General features: G+C 56.6%; 2 protein-coding genes across 5 annotated transcripts in view; both read right to left on the reverse strand.

Annotated features, from left to right (window-relative positions):
• Positions 1 to 373: 373 nt before the first annotated feature.
• On the reverse strand, positions 374 to 6,712 carry Ajm1 (apical junction component 1 homolog). Of its 2 annotated transcripts, none has more exons than XM_029474739.1 (3): positions 6,594 to 6,712; positions 5,011 to 5,094; positions 374 to 4,926 (listed from the first exon to the last, which is right to left on the reverse strand). In XM_029474739.1, the coding sequence occupies exon 3, from the start codon at positions 4,866 to 4,868 to the stop codon at positions 1,944 to 1,946; it is 2,925 nt and encodes a 974-aa protein (XP_029330599.1). In that variant the 5' UTR covers positions 4,869 to 4,926; positions 5,011 to 5,094; positions 6,594 to 6,712; the 3' UTR covers positions 374 to 1,943. The 2 variants fall into 2 exon arrangements, with proteins under 2 accessions (XP_029330599.1, XP_029330598.1); XM_029474738.1 differs by having other exon boundaries at positions 5,011 to 5,124.
• Positions 6,713 to 8,018: 1,306 nt separating this feature from the next.
• The window catches only part of Rabl6 (RAB, member RAS oncogene family like 6), a 25,187-nt gene continuing 18,956 nt past the window's right edge, over positions 8,019 to 14,249 (reverse strand). For all 3 annotated transcript variants that reach the window (XM_021155496.1, XM_029473813.1, XM_029473814.1), the window contains 8 exons: positions 13,641 to 13,744; positions 12,325 to 12,677; positions 11,918 to 12,068; positions 10,643 to 10,852; positions 10,327 to 10,555; positions 9,794 to 9,962; positions 9,104 to 9,162; positions 8,019 to 8,990 (listed from right to left, as the gene is read on the reverse strand). In XM_021155496.1, coding sequence (XP_021011155.1) covers positions 8,793 to 8,990; positions 9,104 to 9,162; positions 9,794 to 9,962; positions 10,327 to 10,555; positions 10,643 to 10,852; positions 11,918 to 12,068; positions 12,325 to 12,677; positions 13,641 to 13,744 — 1,473 coding nt within the window. In that variant the 3' untranslated portion in view covers positions 8,019 to 8,792. The remainder of the gene's footprint in view (positions 8,991 to 9,103; positions 9,163 to 9,793; positions 9,963 to 10,326; positions 10,556 to 10,642; positions 10,853 to 11,917; positions 12,069 to 12,324; positions 12,678 to 13,640; positions 13,745 to 14,249) is intronic.

The raw sequence follows: 14,249 nt of genomic DNA on the forward strand, positions 1-14,249 counted from the left end.
CAGCTTTGGGATCGGGCTCTTGAGTCCCAGTTAAAGGAGCCGAGGCACAAGTTAACCGGTGGTGCTGTAAATCAACCCGCTGCAGGGCAGCAAAAGAGGATGCAAGGACGCACCCCGGTTCCACTCCTGAGTCCTAAGGCTTCAATCCGTAAACCATAAATCCGAAGTTCTCTCTTCCCCAACACCCGTAAACCCGAGGATCTCTCTCAGGTCTCTCCAAATTCAAGTACTCCCCTGCATACTCCACTTTACACCCTCGGGCCTCCCCTTCCACAATACTCCGGTTGCCGGTTGTTAAGCTCCTACTCCCGAAAGCTTTGACGGAACGCTCCCCCCGCCCACGACGACGACGACCACCACCACCACTACCGAGTTATTAGCAGCAGCTACATTCAAGTTCTATTTTACTTGGTTCGAAAGCACTTGCCCTTCTCGTCAGGGGCGTTCTTGCCAGTCTGCCGCAGGAGGGACTGTGGAGTCCCTGGGGAGGGCGGCAGGCGGCGGGGCAGCAAGTGTTGCAAGAGCGGCATCCGGGCATGTGCTAAGACAGGGGCCAAGGAGAGAGAGCCAGCTGGAGTGTCCCGGGGACATCCAGTAGAGGGTAGCTGGCGCGTGTGCACACCCTCGTGCATAGGTGTGTGTCCTAGGTTCTTGCAATTGAACTTTGAGAGCTCCTAAGGGCTTGGGGCTTCTGTAGAGGGCTTGGAGAATCTAGTCGCAAGCCCTCTCTGGGTCACACCCTCCACAAAGTCCTGGGCTCAGATCCAGGTACACTTAGGTTGTAGGGGTCAGGCAAGGGGCTTAGGGAAGCCTAGACCTCTCCACAACACGTCAGGCTTTGGCTTCTCTCTCAGCTTGGAGTGCAGTCAGGGCACTTCTGCACACAGGATTGGATTCGGGGTAGGTCTCAGCACCGAGTCCTTACCTAACCGTACCCACACTTGGTGGCTCACTACTAAGCACCTTTCCTAGTCCAGTTCCTAATTAGGGGCAGCCCTGTTCCTTACTCATTCCCAAGTCATTCAGTGGTAGGAGCTGCTCTCTGTAGGGTTGCCTGCTAATTCATCAGCACACACTTCCCACCTCTCCATCTTCTCTGGAAGGCAGATTTTTAAGGCCATCTTGTTGGGTAGGTGTTGGGAACTCAAATCCTTACCCAGATCTTAACTCTAGCTGGGTCGCTGCCCACACTGCTTCCCCTGCTCAGGTTTCCATCTGGCAGGGTGGATTGTGCCTTGGCCTTGACCTGAAAATTCCCCAGTATTCCAACTTGTCCACAAGTGCTCAGACTATGGTGAGAGCATTGAAGGACAGGCGGCACTGATAAGTGTACAGTGCTGGCCACGCCCATTGCCTCAACCTCATAGGGGTGCACAAGGAGTAGCCCTCTGAGCCTGACACACCCCAGACAGGAGGGTTAGGGGAAGTGCTCGAAGTAAGGACATCGGGCTTTGGTTAACATGGATTTCTGGACTAGAAGGGTTGGAGAGCTATAGCAAGCACCCACAACATACACCAACTGTGTTTGTCCCCATGGGATGAGTGTAGCAGAGCAGAGCCCAGAGGTCCTCAGTCCCACCCCACCTCCCAGTGGGGAGCACCGAGGGCGAGGACCGGGCCCTTGGGGAGCCCCCTCTCCTTGACTGGCTTAGGGAGAGCCCAGGATGTGGAATTTGGATGGCCCGGTTACGAACAGAAAAGAAAAGAAGCAGCTGGTTGGAAACGGGACAGGGGTGGGGTTGGGGGCTCCCAGGCAAAATTAGAGGTGTGGAGTGGGTGGAGCTCAGGGCAGAGAATCTGTATAAGACTAAAGGAGGCCCAGGGACTTGGAAGGCGCTGAACCAACTGGTCCAGACTCTGGGGGCCTTCGTGATGGATCAGGCAGGGCCTGAGTAGAGTAGGCAGGGCTCGGGGTCGGGGCCTGGGCCTAATAGTTCCATGGTTCACATGATGTCGTCCAGCAGGTTGGCGCTGGCTACCCAATCTAGTGCACGCGGCTCAGATGCAGCCATGATCATGCACATGAAGGGGCGGCCAGTGCGCCGATCCGTGGGATAGATGGTTGTGGGCGTGAAGCGCCGGTTAGCTTCCACAAACTCACAGAGCTGCTCATAGACCCGTGGGAATTCGTGGCGGAGGAAGACGCCGCGCATTCGAAGCTCACGTTGGATATGGATGAAGGCTACTTCACGTGCGCGCCGGCCAGCCTCACCTTCTTCGTCCAGGCCCGCAGTACCTGGAGGTGGCGTCAGGATCAACGTTTCCATATCTGGCTCTCCGCCACGCGCAGGAGGAGGACGCGTCGGGCTGCCAGCGGCCAGAGCCACCTTGGCGAACTTGCGCACTGTGGGCCCAGGAGTGCGCGGCGCGGGCCGGGCAGCGGCTCCCGGGGGTGCAGCGCTGGGGCCCACAGCCACGGACACGCTAAGCAGGAAGCACTCCGCCGGCTCATAGAGCCTTCCTGCGGCCGCCAGCTCTCGTGCATAGCTACCCAGGGGCGCCGCATGTGTAGCCAGCTCACGCAGCGACAGGTAGGTGGGCGATAGCAGCAGCCCTTCGAGGCCGAAGCGTAGGAAGTTGTCGGCAGAGCCCGGGCTCGGGAAGCCCAAGAACAGCACTCCACGGCCTCGCGACAGAAATCCGACGCGCGCTATGCGCGAGAAGGCGCGATGCACTGGGCTGCTGTCGCGGCAGAACTGCAGCACGTGGCGGCACACGCTGCCCACGCGGCCGTACACGCAACGCGCCTTGTGCGCGTCCCAGTCCTCTCGGCGGCACAGACGCGAGCAGTAGTAGGTATAGCAGCTGTGGCACGACTTGAAGTAGAGGCAGGCGTTGAACATGGTCTCTGTCCGCCGGCAGCGCGCGTTGGAGCAGGTCATCAAGTCATCCTCGTCTGCGCTGGGCTCCGGGGAGGCGTCGGCTGCCTCCCCCGAGCCGGTGGGCTCTTCAGTACTGCCAGCCGAGGCCGGGGGCGAGCGCGATGGCGCCAGCAGGGTGGCCCCTCCAGGGCCCGCAGGCCGTGAGTCCAGCAGGCGGCGTAGTTGGCGGCCTAAACCTTCCGCGGCAGGCTCCGGGGCCTGGGCTGGCGACCGTGAGTCGATGACCAGGTCGGTGATGAGCTCGTCCAGCTGCTCGAGGCTGCGCTGGCGACTTGAAGCAGGACCCTCAGGGACCGTGGGTACGGGCTGCCGTGGTCGGCCTCCAGGCAATTCCCAGCCCTTGGCAGTCGGGCGCTCCACTGAGCGCAGGTCGTTGTCTGTGATGGTAATCTCTGGCGTGACGTACCAGTTGCGGCCCAGGCTCTCTCCCGCGCGGCCCTTCTCTGTCAGCGACGTCTCGGACAGCGACAGTGCTGCATAGCGTCTGGGTGAGGTGGACAGATTAACTACGACTGGTGGACGCCGACCTTCAGGGGATGAACCCCGGGTATCCCGAACCTCGCGTCCCAGGAGGTTCTCATAGCTGCGGCCGCGTCCTAGAGGATCTTCACGACGAGGGCCAGGAGCTAGGATGTTGTCCCAGGATCGAGAGTAGTGGCGGCTATCGGTGGCCAGCCGGGGTGGGCTTGTGCCAGTGCCGCCGTGCCACGAGGCCAACAGTGGTCCAGGGGCGGGAGGCGGCATCACCTGAAGGGTGCGGTAAGGCCTGGGACCCCAGTCAGCCCAGGGTGGGCTGCTGCGCGGGTGCGGGTAAGTCCGAGCCAGTAGATCGCGTTCACGGTACCTCCCAAAGTCCTCGGTGTAGAAAGTGCGGGCTCCAGGGTGCGCCCGGGGCTCTTCTGGGACATACCGGGGAACGAAAGGCATACCGTAGGCTCGAGTTGTCTCCCCGTAGTAGGAACGGGAGGGGGGCTCCTGGATCGGGAAGGTGCGTACTTCGCCAGCATAGTAGCTGCCCCCACGTCTTGGACTGGGTCTAGGGGGTTCTTCGGACAAATAGGGCCTGGAACAGTAGCCATCAAAGGGAAGGCCGGGGCTTGTGGTAAAGCTGCCTGCGTAGCCCTCTGGCTCCTCGGTGTAGAAGAATTGGGTGGGACCTGGAGGCGTTGTGAAGGGTTGACTGCGGTGCTCCAAGTAGTCCCGGGGCCCAGGCAGCGGCCCGTCACAGTACAGAGCTCTGGGGTCTGTACAGTACAAGTCACTGGGGGTGGGAGTGCGTGACAGGGCCACGTGGCGAGGGCCGGGAACTGTAAGGCCATGGAACTGTGGGGCTGTGCGAACCCAGGACGTCGACTCTCTAGGTGCGCAAGATCGCGAGCTTCGGGCGGCGTGCTGCAGCACTGCCTCGTCCGGCTTGATGTCCAAACGGCAGCGGACATGGGGGACAGATCCAGAGGGTGGTTCCGGTGGTGCGCAGCGGCCTGGGGTGGCGCATAGAGGCGCGATGCGTCCGGGGCCTCCCCGCTGTGGCTGAAGCTTGATGGGGTGCAGCTCATTAGCCAGAGCTCTCAGCGCAGGGTACGAGGGCTCCCGGCGCGGCGACCCCTCCACCCGCACTGCACGCTGGGCTTCCCGGCCTCTGCGTTGCAGTACGGGGGGCGAAGCTGGAGCAGTCGCCAGGCCTTGGGACGCACGGGGCGCGCTCTTGGAACGGGTGCGGCGCCGAGGCTCGCTGTCTCTGGGTCGGGCGCGCGGTGGCGCAGGTTCAGGAGGTGGCGGCTCTGGGTGTGTCTCCATGGTGGGCTCGTCCAGTGCCTCTAAGAAGTCAAAACTACGGCAGTGGCGCTTGTTGAAAGGCGTGGGCGCAGCAGGCCGGGCCACGGATCGCTCACATGGCTGGCGTTTGGATGTGAGCCCTGGGTCCACCACCTTGATGTCCTGGTACACGGTCGACACCAGCAAGTCCGGCGGGTCCGTGCGGGTCATCTTAAAAGACGTCCCCAGGCTGGCAGCTCCAGTCACACGGCCTTTCGGGGATTTTGCCCTGGGAGGAGATACCGGTCAGGGCAGCCTCCTCTGCACCCCAAGCCCTTTACCCCATCCCACCCCACGTGCTGGTCCGGCTTACCTGGGGCATAGGGGATGGAGCAGCCTTGGCTGCAGGTCTTGGTCAAGGCTTCTGGTGCTGACCCCATGCCTATGTTAGATGTACCTGCAGGAGAAAACTCACAGTCCATGCGACCTGTGGGGTAGATGGTCCAGGAGAATTTAGTCTACTGTGGACCTTCTTTGTAGAGGGAACTCCTGAGTTAAACCTGCCAGGCATTCTCTCCCTCTACTAGGGTCGGTTGGGCAGGCTTAGGTAGATCAAAGCGGTACGTGATCTCAGCACTACTGCCCTCTGGTGCCTATAGTTGGAACGATCGGCCCCTTCCCATCAGTCGGGCAGAGTGCCCCTCTGAAATGCAGAGTCCCAGGTGAGTTAATGAATGGTTTCTGCCTGCCGACTAGGCTGGGCAGAGAACTCTTCTCCTAGCACTCAAGTCCTTTTTAACCAAGTGTAAGTCCCCTCAATTCGATGAGGTGTAAGTCCCCTCAATTCGATGAGGTCCTAGGCAGAGGAATGATCCCAGAGAGTTTTCTTGGGTCTCTAATTCCTCTTCCTTTTGCATAAATCTCGGACCCCAGTTTCTTGAATGAAACCCACCAAGCTTGCTGGAACAGAGAAGGCTACAGAGCAAGACTCTCCAGTTTTGCAGAATTGCACATGGACCCCACCCCCACCCCCAGTGTGTGCTAAAGCCAGGTTTAGGCTACAGAACCACGTGGGGCCATGTGAGCCACGAGTTCATGGTGTCCTTCCCCTAAGCTGCAAACTACCACTAGTGTACCAAGCCAGGAGGCTGCCAGCTAGGAGGAGGCAGAGGAGAGGGCGGGAAAGCCCCTCCCCAGGACAGAGTCCTTCCCACTCTGGCTTTGGAAAGCTCCATGGAAACGTGTGGTTGTTCATCCCTGGAGCTATGGGCTGGAAAGGATCTAGGCTAATGTTCAGATATGGGCCACCAGTGTCTGTGGTCTCCAGGGCCTGGAGCTGGCTGGAGAAAGGGTTTCAGAAGGCGATCACACACACACACACACACACACACACACACACACACACACCCCTCCCCCCATAATGCACCTACTCCCAGGACATCTCCCCCAGAGGAAGTTGAGAGTGTGTTGGGGCCTGGCAGGACTTGTAAGTGGATGGGCCTTTCAGGTCTCTAGTCCAGGTGTACAAGGGGCTGTTAGAGGGGTGTTCCTTGGAGTCAGGGTTACTAAGTACCAAGGCTTGTTCCAAACCCAGGTTCATGCCGACCCTATTAAGACCTCTTCCATTCTAAACTCAGTGCCAGGTCAGAGTTTGGGTGAGATGACAGGGTCTGAGGCTCCGCCCCAGGAAGGTGACAGTCGGCTTTGCTGGTTGCAGCTGTCAGGAGCCGGGCACTGTGACACACGCTCCCTTTGGGATAGGGTTGGGGCTTGCTCTTGTATCCTAGGTATTTTGAAGGCCCTTCCCAAATACCAGTCCTGCTTTGCCCGTCCTGGAGCAGCCATCAGCAAGAACCTAGTCTGCGTTGCTTGGGGGCGGGGACTCCTCATCCTTCCGTGCAGCCCCCTCCCGTGCCAACAGCTCCACATGCTGGGCAGTTTGGCTTTGCCTCTTACCTGGTGATTACTCCACGAGCCGAGCCCGAGTAGTCTGCATAACCCAGGTCGGTTCCAGTGTGTACCTGGCCCCGCTATAAATATATATATACATACATACACCCGGTACCAGCAGAAGCTTGGAGGCAGCTGCTGTGATCCTGGCCTGGCGGCTCAGTACTGCCCCAAGTGGCTACCAATAGAATGGCACTTAAAGGGGCCGCGTTGTAAGGGAGGTGTACAGTGGGACCACAGACGCCCTAGCTCTCATTTAGGCGGTGTAGAGTGAAGGGTAATGTATAGCATCCCCAAAGCACAAATCTTTCGGTCTGAACAGGGAGTCCCTTGCACCAAGAGAAGCCTGCCAGAAGGATTCCAGGCAGGGCCCTGTAAGGAGCCAGAAGCCTTGGCTTGTCTGCAGAGACACTGGGTTTGGGGAAGTTTCCAGAATACACGTCTGTGGTTGGACCCAGGTGGGAGCAGATGCCCCATTGGCCTCTCCTCAGGAACTGTCCTCTTTGGCTCTGAAGACGCCAAAATCTCGGCAGGTGCCCGGGAGCCAGATGGCTTGCTCAGCCTGGAGTATAACTGCAACCTCCAGTGTCCAATATGGCCTGGGTGGCCGCCGCCTGCTTCCTTGGGGGGGTCTTCATGAGGTTCACTCCTTAAGCCACAACCTCATTCTGGCCCTGCATGCCCCTTGCCAGAGGCACTGGGCCTTCCAGCATCCTAGCTTGGTAGATGATGGGCCATAAACGCCAGACCTGCCTAGTTAGGCACCAGACCTGGCAAGTTCCCGGTGCTACCGCTTATTGGGCAGTAGTGGGGGTAATTTACGTGTAGACCCTTTCTCTACATCAGGAGTGCAAAGCCTGGGAGCTAAAGGGCCAGGTAATGCTTGTCCCATAGCGCCTGCTCAGTTACCAATTGTTCTGTGTGCACAGCTCCCTAGCAGAAGAGAAAGGGAAGCCCCCCTCATGGCACCCCCACAAGTCCTAGGAAAGTACTCTCAGCCTTGGCCCACAGTAGGCGCAGCACTATGCTCCACCCCCAACGTCACTAGCAGTGATAACTGCCTGCCTCTGGAGGGTTCTCATGGCAACGTGTCCACAGTGGGCGAGGGTGGAGAGCTGCCAGCGGGGGCGAAATTCTCAATTGCAGGCGCCCCCAGACTCCCAGCAGGCAGGGAGGCAGTGCAGAGCAGGACACAACTACCTTACCAGGGCCTGAGACTCTCAGGTAGTCTCCCTGCTGTAACCTTGTATCAGCCTGTGGTGGTAAACCCTGAGCCATGACCACCTTGGTCCTCTGGATGACATGGTATGGCTAGGTACTAAGTCCTCAGGCCACCCTTTGGGCCAGCATTTTGGCTTAACAGCACCTGGTCCATTGTTTGGCCTCATCTCAAGCTGTTTAGGGGACCAGAAAAAGAGTCACACACCACAGTAAAATCAGAGAGCTTTATGGTATGGGTCTGGAGTGTCTAAGAAGGTGCCCTCTGGGCTCACCTGCGCAGGCGCTCAACAGGCAGAGGCGCAGCTGGCACACAGTGGCAGCCCGTTAGTGCCTCTCCCGCAGGTGAAGTGGTACGTTGTGTTCTCTTGCCAGGCTTACCCAGGGTGGAGCCTGGGCCACTTTGCAGTAGCAGATGCTGCCATGCCCTCCCGAGTGACACATGACACATCTGTGCTCAGGGCAGGACCCTGTGCCACTCTGGATCCATGGGGAAGAAGGTCCACAACCCAAGCCATGCTGTGGCTCTGGGAGAGCTCCGGAAGGCAAGCAGGAGTGGGGCTGGGTGGTGGACATTAGAGAAGCCAAGCAGCCCCACACCCTGCCTCTGTAAACAGACCCTGGTGGGTCCCTTCTCGGCCCCAGGCACATCCCTGAGAAACACCGGGGACTGGTTGCAGCTCTTTCTGGGAGGCCAGGTGACTCACCAAGCCAGCTGCAACTTTATTCTGTCCCCTCCCTCCCTGCAGAGCAGGCTTCTGCTGGGTTGAGGCCCAGCACCTGCAGCGCCTGACCCAAGGGCCTGAACACCACCAAGGTCTTCAGCACAAAAAACAATGTAGAGTGGGCCCGACCACATGGGGGCAGACATAATGGCTGGGGGACATAGGTGGCAGGGTGGTCCTGGGAATGTGGGTGCATAGACAGCAGCCTCCCTAGCCACTGGCAGCCCACCTCTTCCCAGACAATCAATTGCCCTAGGCATGTTTAGAGCTCCTCATAGTCCCCACCTCCAGGGTGGCGGCTGCCAGGGGCCCCACCCCCCAGGAAGGCTTCCAGCTCATCTGCAGCCTTCTGCTCTTTGCTCCGAGGGGGCTTCCTCTTCTTCTTCCGATCCTCCTTGCCCTCCTCCTTGTCCTTGCTCTTCTTATGTTTGCTTTTCTTTTTTGTAGTCTTTTCTTCCTCCTGAAGGTCATGAAGAGCAGAACTAGAGTCAATGGGCAACCCACAAGGCTAAGTCCCACCTTCTAGAGCCTGGATGGCTTGGCTAGTTGGGAGGTTAGTGACAGAGTAGGTACCTCTTTGCTTTTCTTCTTCTTCTTCTTCTTCTCCTTAGAGGGAAGTTTGCTGTCTCTATCTGCACAGAGAAGGACAGCTGAGCTCCTACCTGCTACCACTTTGTTGAGTCAGGCAGAGGCACTGCTGCAGGGACCCCATTCCCAACAGGGCGTGGTCCCACAGGCAATCTATGTATTTTTGTGCTGGTGAGTCTTGGACAAGCCTTCGAGTAATTTCTTCCACTCCCTATGGGGCTGAGAACCTGACAGTACAGTCCTAAGCTGTTTGCTGGGCTGACATGGCCCAAGTCCCTGGGCTGCAGCTCCAAGGACTTCTCCAGGCAGCGTGGGCCCAAGGTTCCCAGGTATTCTCCCTGCAGTAACCTTTTATCATCCTGTGTGTGTGTGTTTTTCCCCCTTCCAAAAGAGTTCTGTCCCAAAGGCTTGGGACACCTGAAAGCATGGAATGTTGGTAGAACATTTGGCAGAGGTGAGGACCCATAGGGAACCACGGATGGAGTGACAGTGACAGTGTTTAGATGACTATTCTGGACCACACTTGGGTGCACATTTGCCAGCTGGTGTGACAGTTTCACCAATCTCACAGCTAATTACTACGGTGAAAAGAGAAACCATAGGCAATGTAAATGTAAACACAGGAGTACCACAGACAAGGACCTCCAGGTTCCAGCAGGTTCCAGGCCCTCCTACCTTCGTCACTGCTTTCCTTGGGTCCCATCTCCTCTAGGCCCAGCCCAAAGAGATCTGAGTCATTCTTCAGTCTGAAAGCACCTGGGAGCTTGGAGGGTGGAGGCGGCTGAGCAGGGCCAGGGTCCTCATCAGTTACATCAGAGAGGTCTTCTCTTACTGGAAACCTGCCCTGGAAAGAGAGCAGCTGGTAGGCCTATTGTGCCCTGACCACTCCGTGGGATCTGGGAAACAAGGTTGGCAAGTTCACTTACGACTCCAGGGGCTAGGGCTGGATGGGAGGGGTTAACCTGACCCAGATTCAGAAAGATCAGCAGGGCCTTCATGTGAACAATGGGCCCTCTCCCATGGACTCTCATTCACTTTCTCCAGCAGGCTTCAGCCACACAGTAAAGAAGAAAAGATTGTGCCTCTGGGGCACTGGAGCCAGGAACATTCTCCTGCCTCTCCTCAGGCTCTGGGAAACAGACCTTCTTGATTGTCCTCTATCTCTGGAAGGATGGTGTCTGAGCTGCCCAGGCAGCGCCTGTTCTTACCATTCTCCTCTGTGTGTCTGACTCGTCACTTTCAAAGTCAGGGTCATCCATGACGAAGGACAGCATCTGGGCAGCAATGGGCCCCTCAGGATCACTCTCTGATGACACCTGTTTGTCCTTCCCTTCCTGGGGTCTTTCAGAGTCATCAGTGGTGAGACCATCTGACCACAGTGGCGTGCCTCTCGTGGGAGCTCCCTTCTTTTGTGGATGTGAGACCTTGGTGGAGGACCTTCACATAAGAAGAAATGCCAGGAACTCAGAGGCCACCCTGGGTTGCCACCTCAGCTGGCCATACTCTGGGAATCCCAGCCCATACCATTTAGTCTCAGGCTCTGAGCATTGCTGAGGGGCCACTCTAGCGTGGCCTGCCAGTCCTTCGGCTTCCTCCTCACTTGAGAGACTGACGTTCTTACTGGGAATGGGAGCTGAGGGCAGCAGGGATTTGCCATGGGTCTGGTCTTCTATGTCCACATCATCCTGGAAACCGGCCACCATCGGGTTCCCTCCTAGGGCCTCCCCATCGTCACTGCAAAGAGGGGGGTAGGCAGTCAGAGGTTCTGAGGGGGCTGTGTGTTGCTGATTACCCACCCCACTGCTTGAAGAGCTGCCCTGTCTGTAGTACCATATTCCAGTGGCAAGACCTTCTGGGCTGTTACAGGGGTATTCTGCTGACAACAGGGAGACTAAATAGTGAGGGAAGCACTGCTTAGTTGCTGGTCAGTGACGAAATCAGTGGGAGGAGTCCAGAGAGAAGCCCCTAATTTATTTGTTTCTGCCCTTGGTCCCATACAACATGGTGATGCTGGAGATGGTAATAGTCACTCAACATTTGATCTGTGAGAGGGAATAATCTCAGACTTAACTGTAGACAGATGTTCAAGTGTCATTAGAATTCAGAGAAGGGACTGTGAGAAGGGCTAGCTGCAGGAAATTAGACCTGGCCAGGGCCTGCTTCTCTGGGTCTATATGGAGACCCAGGTGGCCTTCACTATACCTTACACATAGATTGGGCCCTCAAGAGTGCCCATATCCCTAGCTGGGCGTGGCAGCGTCACACCTTTAATCCCAGCACTTGGGAGGCAGAGGCAGGTGGATCTCTGAGTTCGAGGCCAGCCTGGTCTACAGAGTGAGGTCCAGGACAGCCAGGGCTATATAGAGAAACCCTGTCTCAAAAAACAAAAACAAAAACAAAAACAAAACAAAAACAAAAAAAAGAGTGCCCGTATCTCTGATAGGCCATCATCTGTCAAGGGTCCTGCTATCCTAGGAAGATTTAGCTTAATGTTCTCTAGTTTGCTGTGGCCATAAACTCTGCCTCAGTCCTGGGGGAGTCGTTTGTCTGTATTCCCCAGGGTGGATGGCAGTGATTATACTGAGTGGGCTTTGACATGACCTAAGCCCTTCCTTCTGTTCTTCCAGCCACAGCTCAGCATTTGTCCTCAAAGCTAACTGCCAACCTAGTAAGCACCAGAGGCTGTGCCCACAACCCCCAATGGTGTTTTGGAGACCCAGGTATGAATGAGATGGGGAAGCTCTGTTGGTTGGTCCTTGAGGTGGACCCTGTGCTCGGCTCTATCAAGCTTACCCTTACCTGTCACTATCCTGCTGGGGAACTTTGGCTCCAGCTTTCTTGTCTTTAGGCACACTTGTGTCTTCCAGGAAGCTTCGGTCAAGGCCATCTTCAGGGACAAAATCCTCAACATTCTGGACTCTTGCTGGAGCTTCGAGAGCTGGAGCTGGCTCTACAGAGAAATGCTGTTTCTTCCTTATGTGGTCCTTGCCCCAATGCTAGGCAAGCCCTAAAACTGTGCCTGTGGGATTGGGACTTAACAAGGCATGCACCCAGGCTCAAGGTCCAGGCTATTTTACAACCAGGCTAAGGAGTGGCTGGCCCATGTGACTTTTCAGGGGCATAGGGACATTCCAGTGAGGAATATGAAGCTCAAGATGCCAGAAGGTGGCCCCAAATTCACACGAGAGAGCTGCTCCCAGGCTTACCTGGAGGTGAAGGGGTCACTTCTGCAGCTGGTGAGGTCCCAAACAGCCGAGAGATGATACTGCGACGCTGGGCTGGAGCTGGGGCTGGGGCTGGGGCTGGGGCTGGGGCTGAAGAGTGTACAGAGGAGGGCATGGCCTCCAAAGAGGGTACAGGAGATGGTGCTGAGGGACAGGTGGAGGAGACACCCAGAGACAGCTGAGGGGCAGGCTGGGGTGTGCTAGGGCTGGAACTCCCTGTGGATACAGCACTTGGAGGCACAACTGGCGACTGGGAGCCTGAGGATGGGCTCTGCCCATTGGCTGCCAAAGGGGATGCATGGCCTCGACTTCGAGCCTCCATCATTTCAAGGAAGCTAGGAGGGGCAAAAGGGCATGGAGTGAGGAACCTGCTTCTTCTCGGCCCTCTTTCTCATGGTTTTCAGGCATCAGTGTGCCTTTTACATTTATACTATTAGGCAGAGGATAGGGCCTGTCTGCCAGTCAACTGTCCAGTCCCTGGTACCCAGACTAATCCCTTGCCTATCCTGTCTCTTTAGCACCATAGCTCCCAAGCCCATGTTCTCCCTCTGCACTGGCATTTCCTCAGCCTGGGGAACTGAGCTGCACATCAGAGGTGCAGGAGCACCCACTCCTGTGGAATCTGGGTAGGCCAGTAGCTGTTAGCCAAACAACAGTGAAGTAGTGTGGCTGGTTATGGTCAGTGAGGAAGTTAGCAATCGCACATGAGGAGTGGCTCTCATCACAGGCATGTGCTGACCCACACATAGCAACCATAGTGTATGTCTAAGCACTTTGTAAGTTCTGTAGGCTCCAAAGTACTTGGGGGCGGAGTGCCAGAGTCGACACAACCCATCTTCAGGAGTTCATGTCCTCACTTTCTGTAAGAACTGAGAGGGAATGTAGGGAGACTGAGGCTGCTCCCAGGTCAGCATAGCTCAATTCAAAGTATTAGTCCATCTGTTCTAGAAAAATGTTGATCTGACTATTAATAATTATACCCCCAACAGGTGAACAGGAAGGGCTTTGGGCAAGGACAAATAGCATGGATGCAGGTCCTAGACTGCTGAGAGGAGCTGCTGAGCCACTAGTCAGGTGCTCCCACACTGCTCTACACAGAGTACTGCTGAGGTCTTGGCTGCAAGACACTCAGGCTGATTGTATATGCTGCTTTCTCCACTGCCTCATAGGTACAGACCAAAGTTTGGCACCCAGCTCTTATCTGTGACACTAGAGCCTACTGGCAACAGGGTACAGGACCCATCCTCCCCGCTCAGGGTAGTGAAGGCCAGCAGAGCTGTAGATGCTGGCTCACGTACATGCTGTAGTTCTGGTCCTCGGTTTCCTGCTGCACTGATAGCTCCTCTAGTGTGGCATCGATGTCTAGTTGGTTTGTCTCCAGCTGCCTCAGTAGTGTCTCCCTCTGTAGAGGAAGTAGACAAAACTGAGTATGCTTCTTCCCCATTCTACAGTCTGTTCCTGGGAGAGACACGAGGTCTGGCTGTCTGCAAGCTCAGCTTGTATGGCTTGGAGGATATAGGCCATGGGGAACCACACCACAAAGTGCCACCTTCTGCTCCACATCTTTGGTCACTAGCACGTTTTGTTGGCTACAATAGCCTATCAGGCCACAAAACCATGGAAACAGGCGCTTTAGGTGCAGGGGCAGCTTTCAGGGCAACTCTAGGTGAGCAGCTCTGCCAGGTAAGCCTGGGTAAACCGCACACTTGTAGTCTGATGAACAAAGCGGATCAAATCAAGTCTCTGAGTCCAACTGCCAAGGCTGTCAGTCAACATGGCTTCTTGCATTTAAATTTAATCTTAGCCGGTGGTGGCGCACGCTTTTAATCCCAGCATTTGGGAGGCAGAGGCAGGCGGATTTCTGAGTTCGAGGCCAGCCTGGTCTACAGAGTGAGTTCCAGGACAAC

This window comes from Mus caroli, chromosome 2 (assembly GCF_900094665.2).
Source record: "Mus caroli chromosome 2, CAROLI_EIJ_v1.1, whole genome shotgun sequence".
Lineage (NCBI taxonomy): Eukaryota > Metazoa > Chordata > Mammalia > Rodentia > Muridae > Mus > Mus caroli.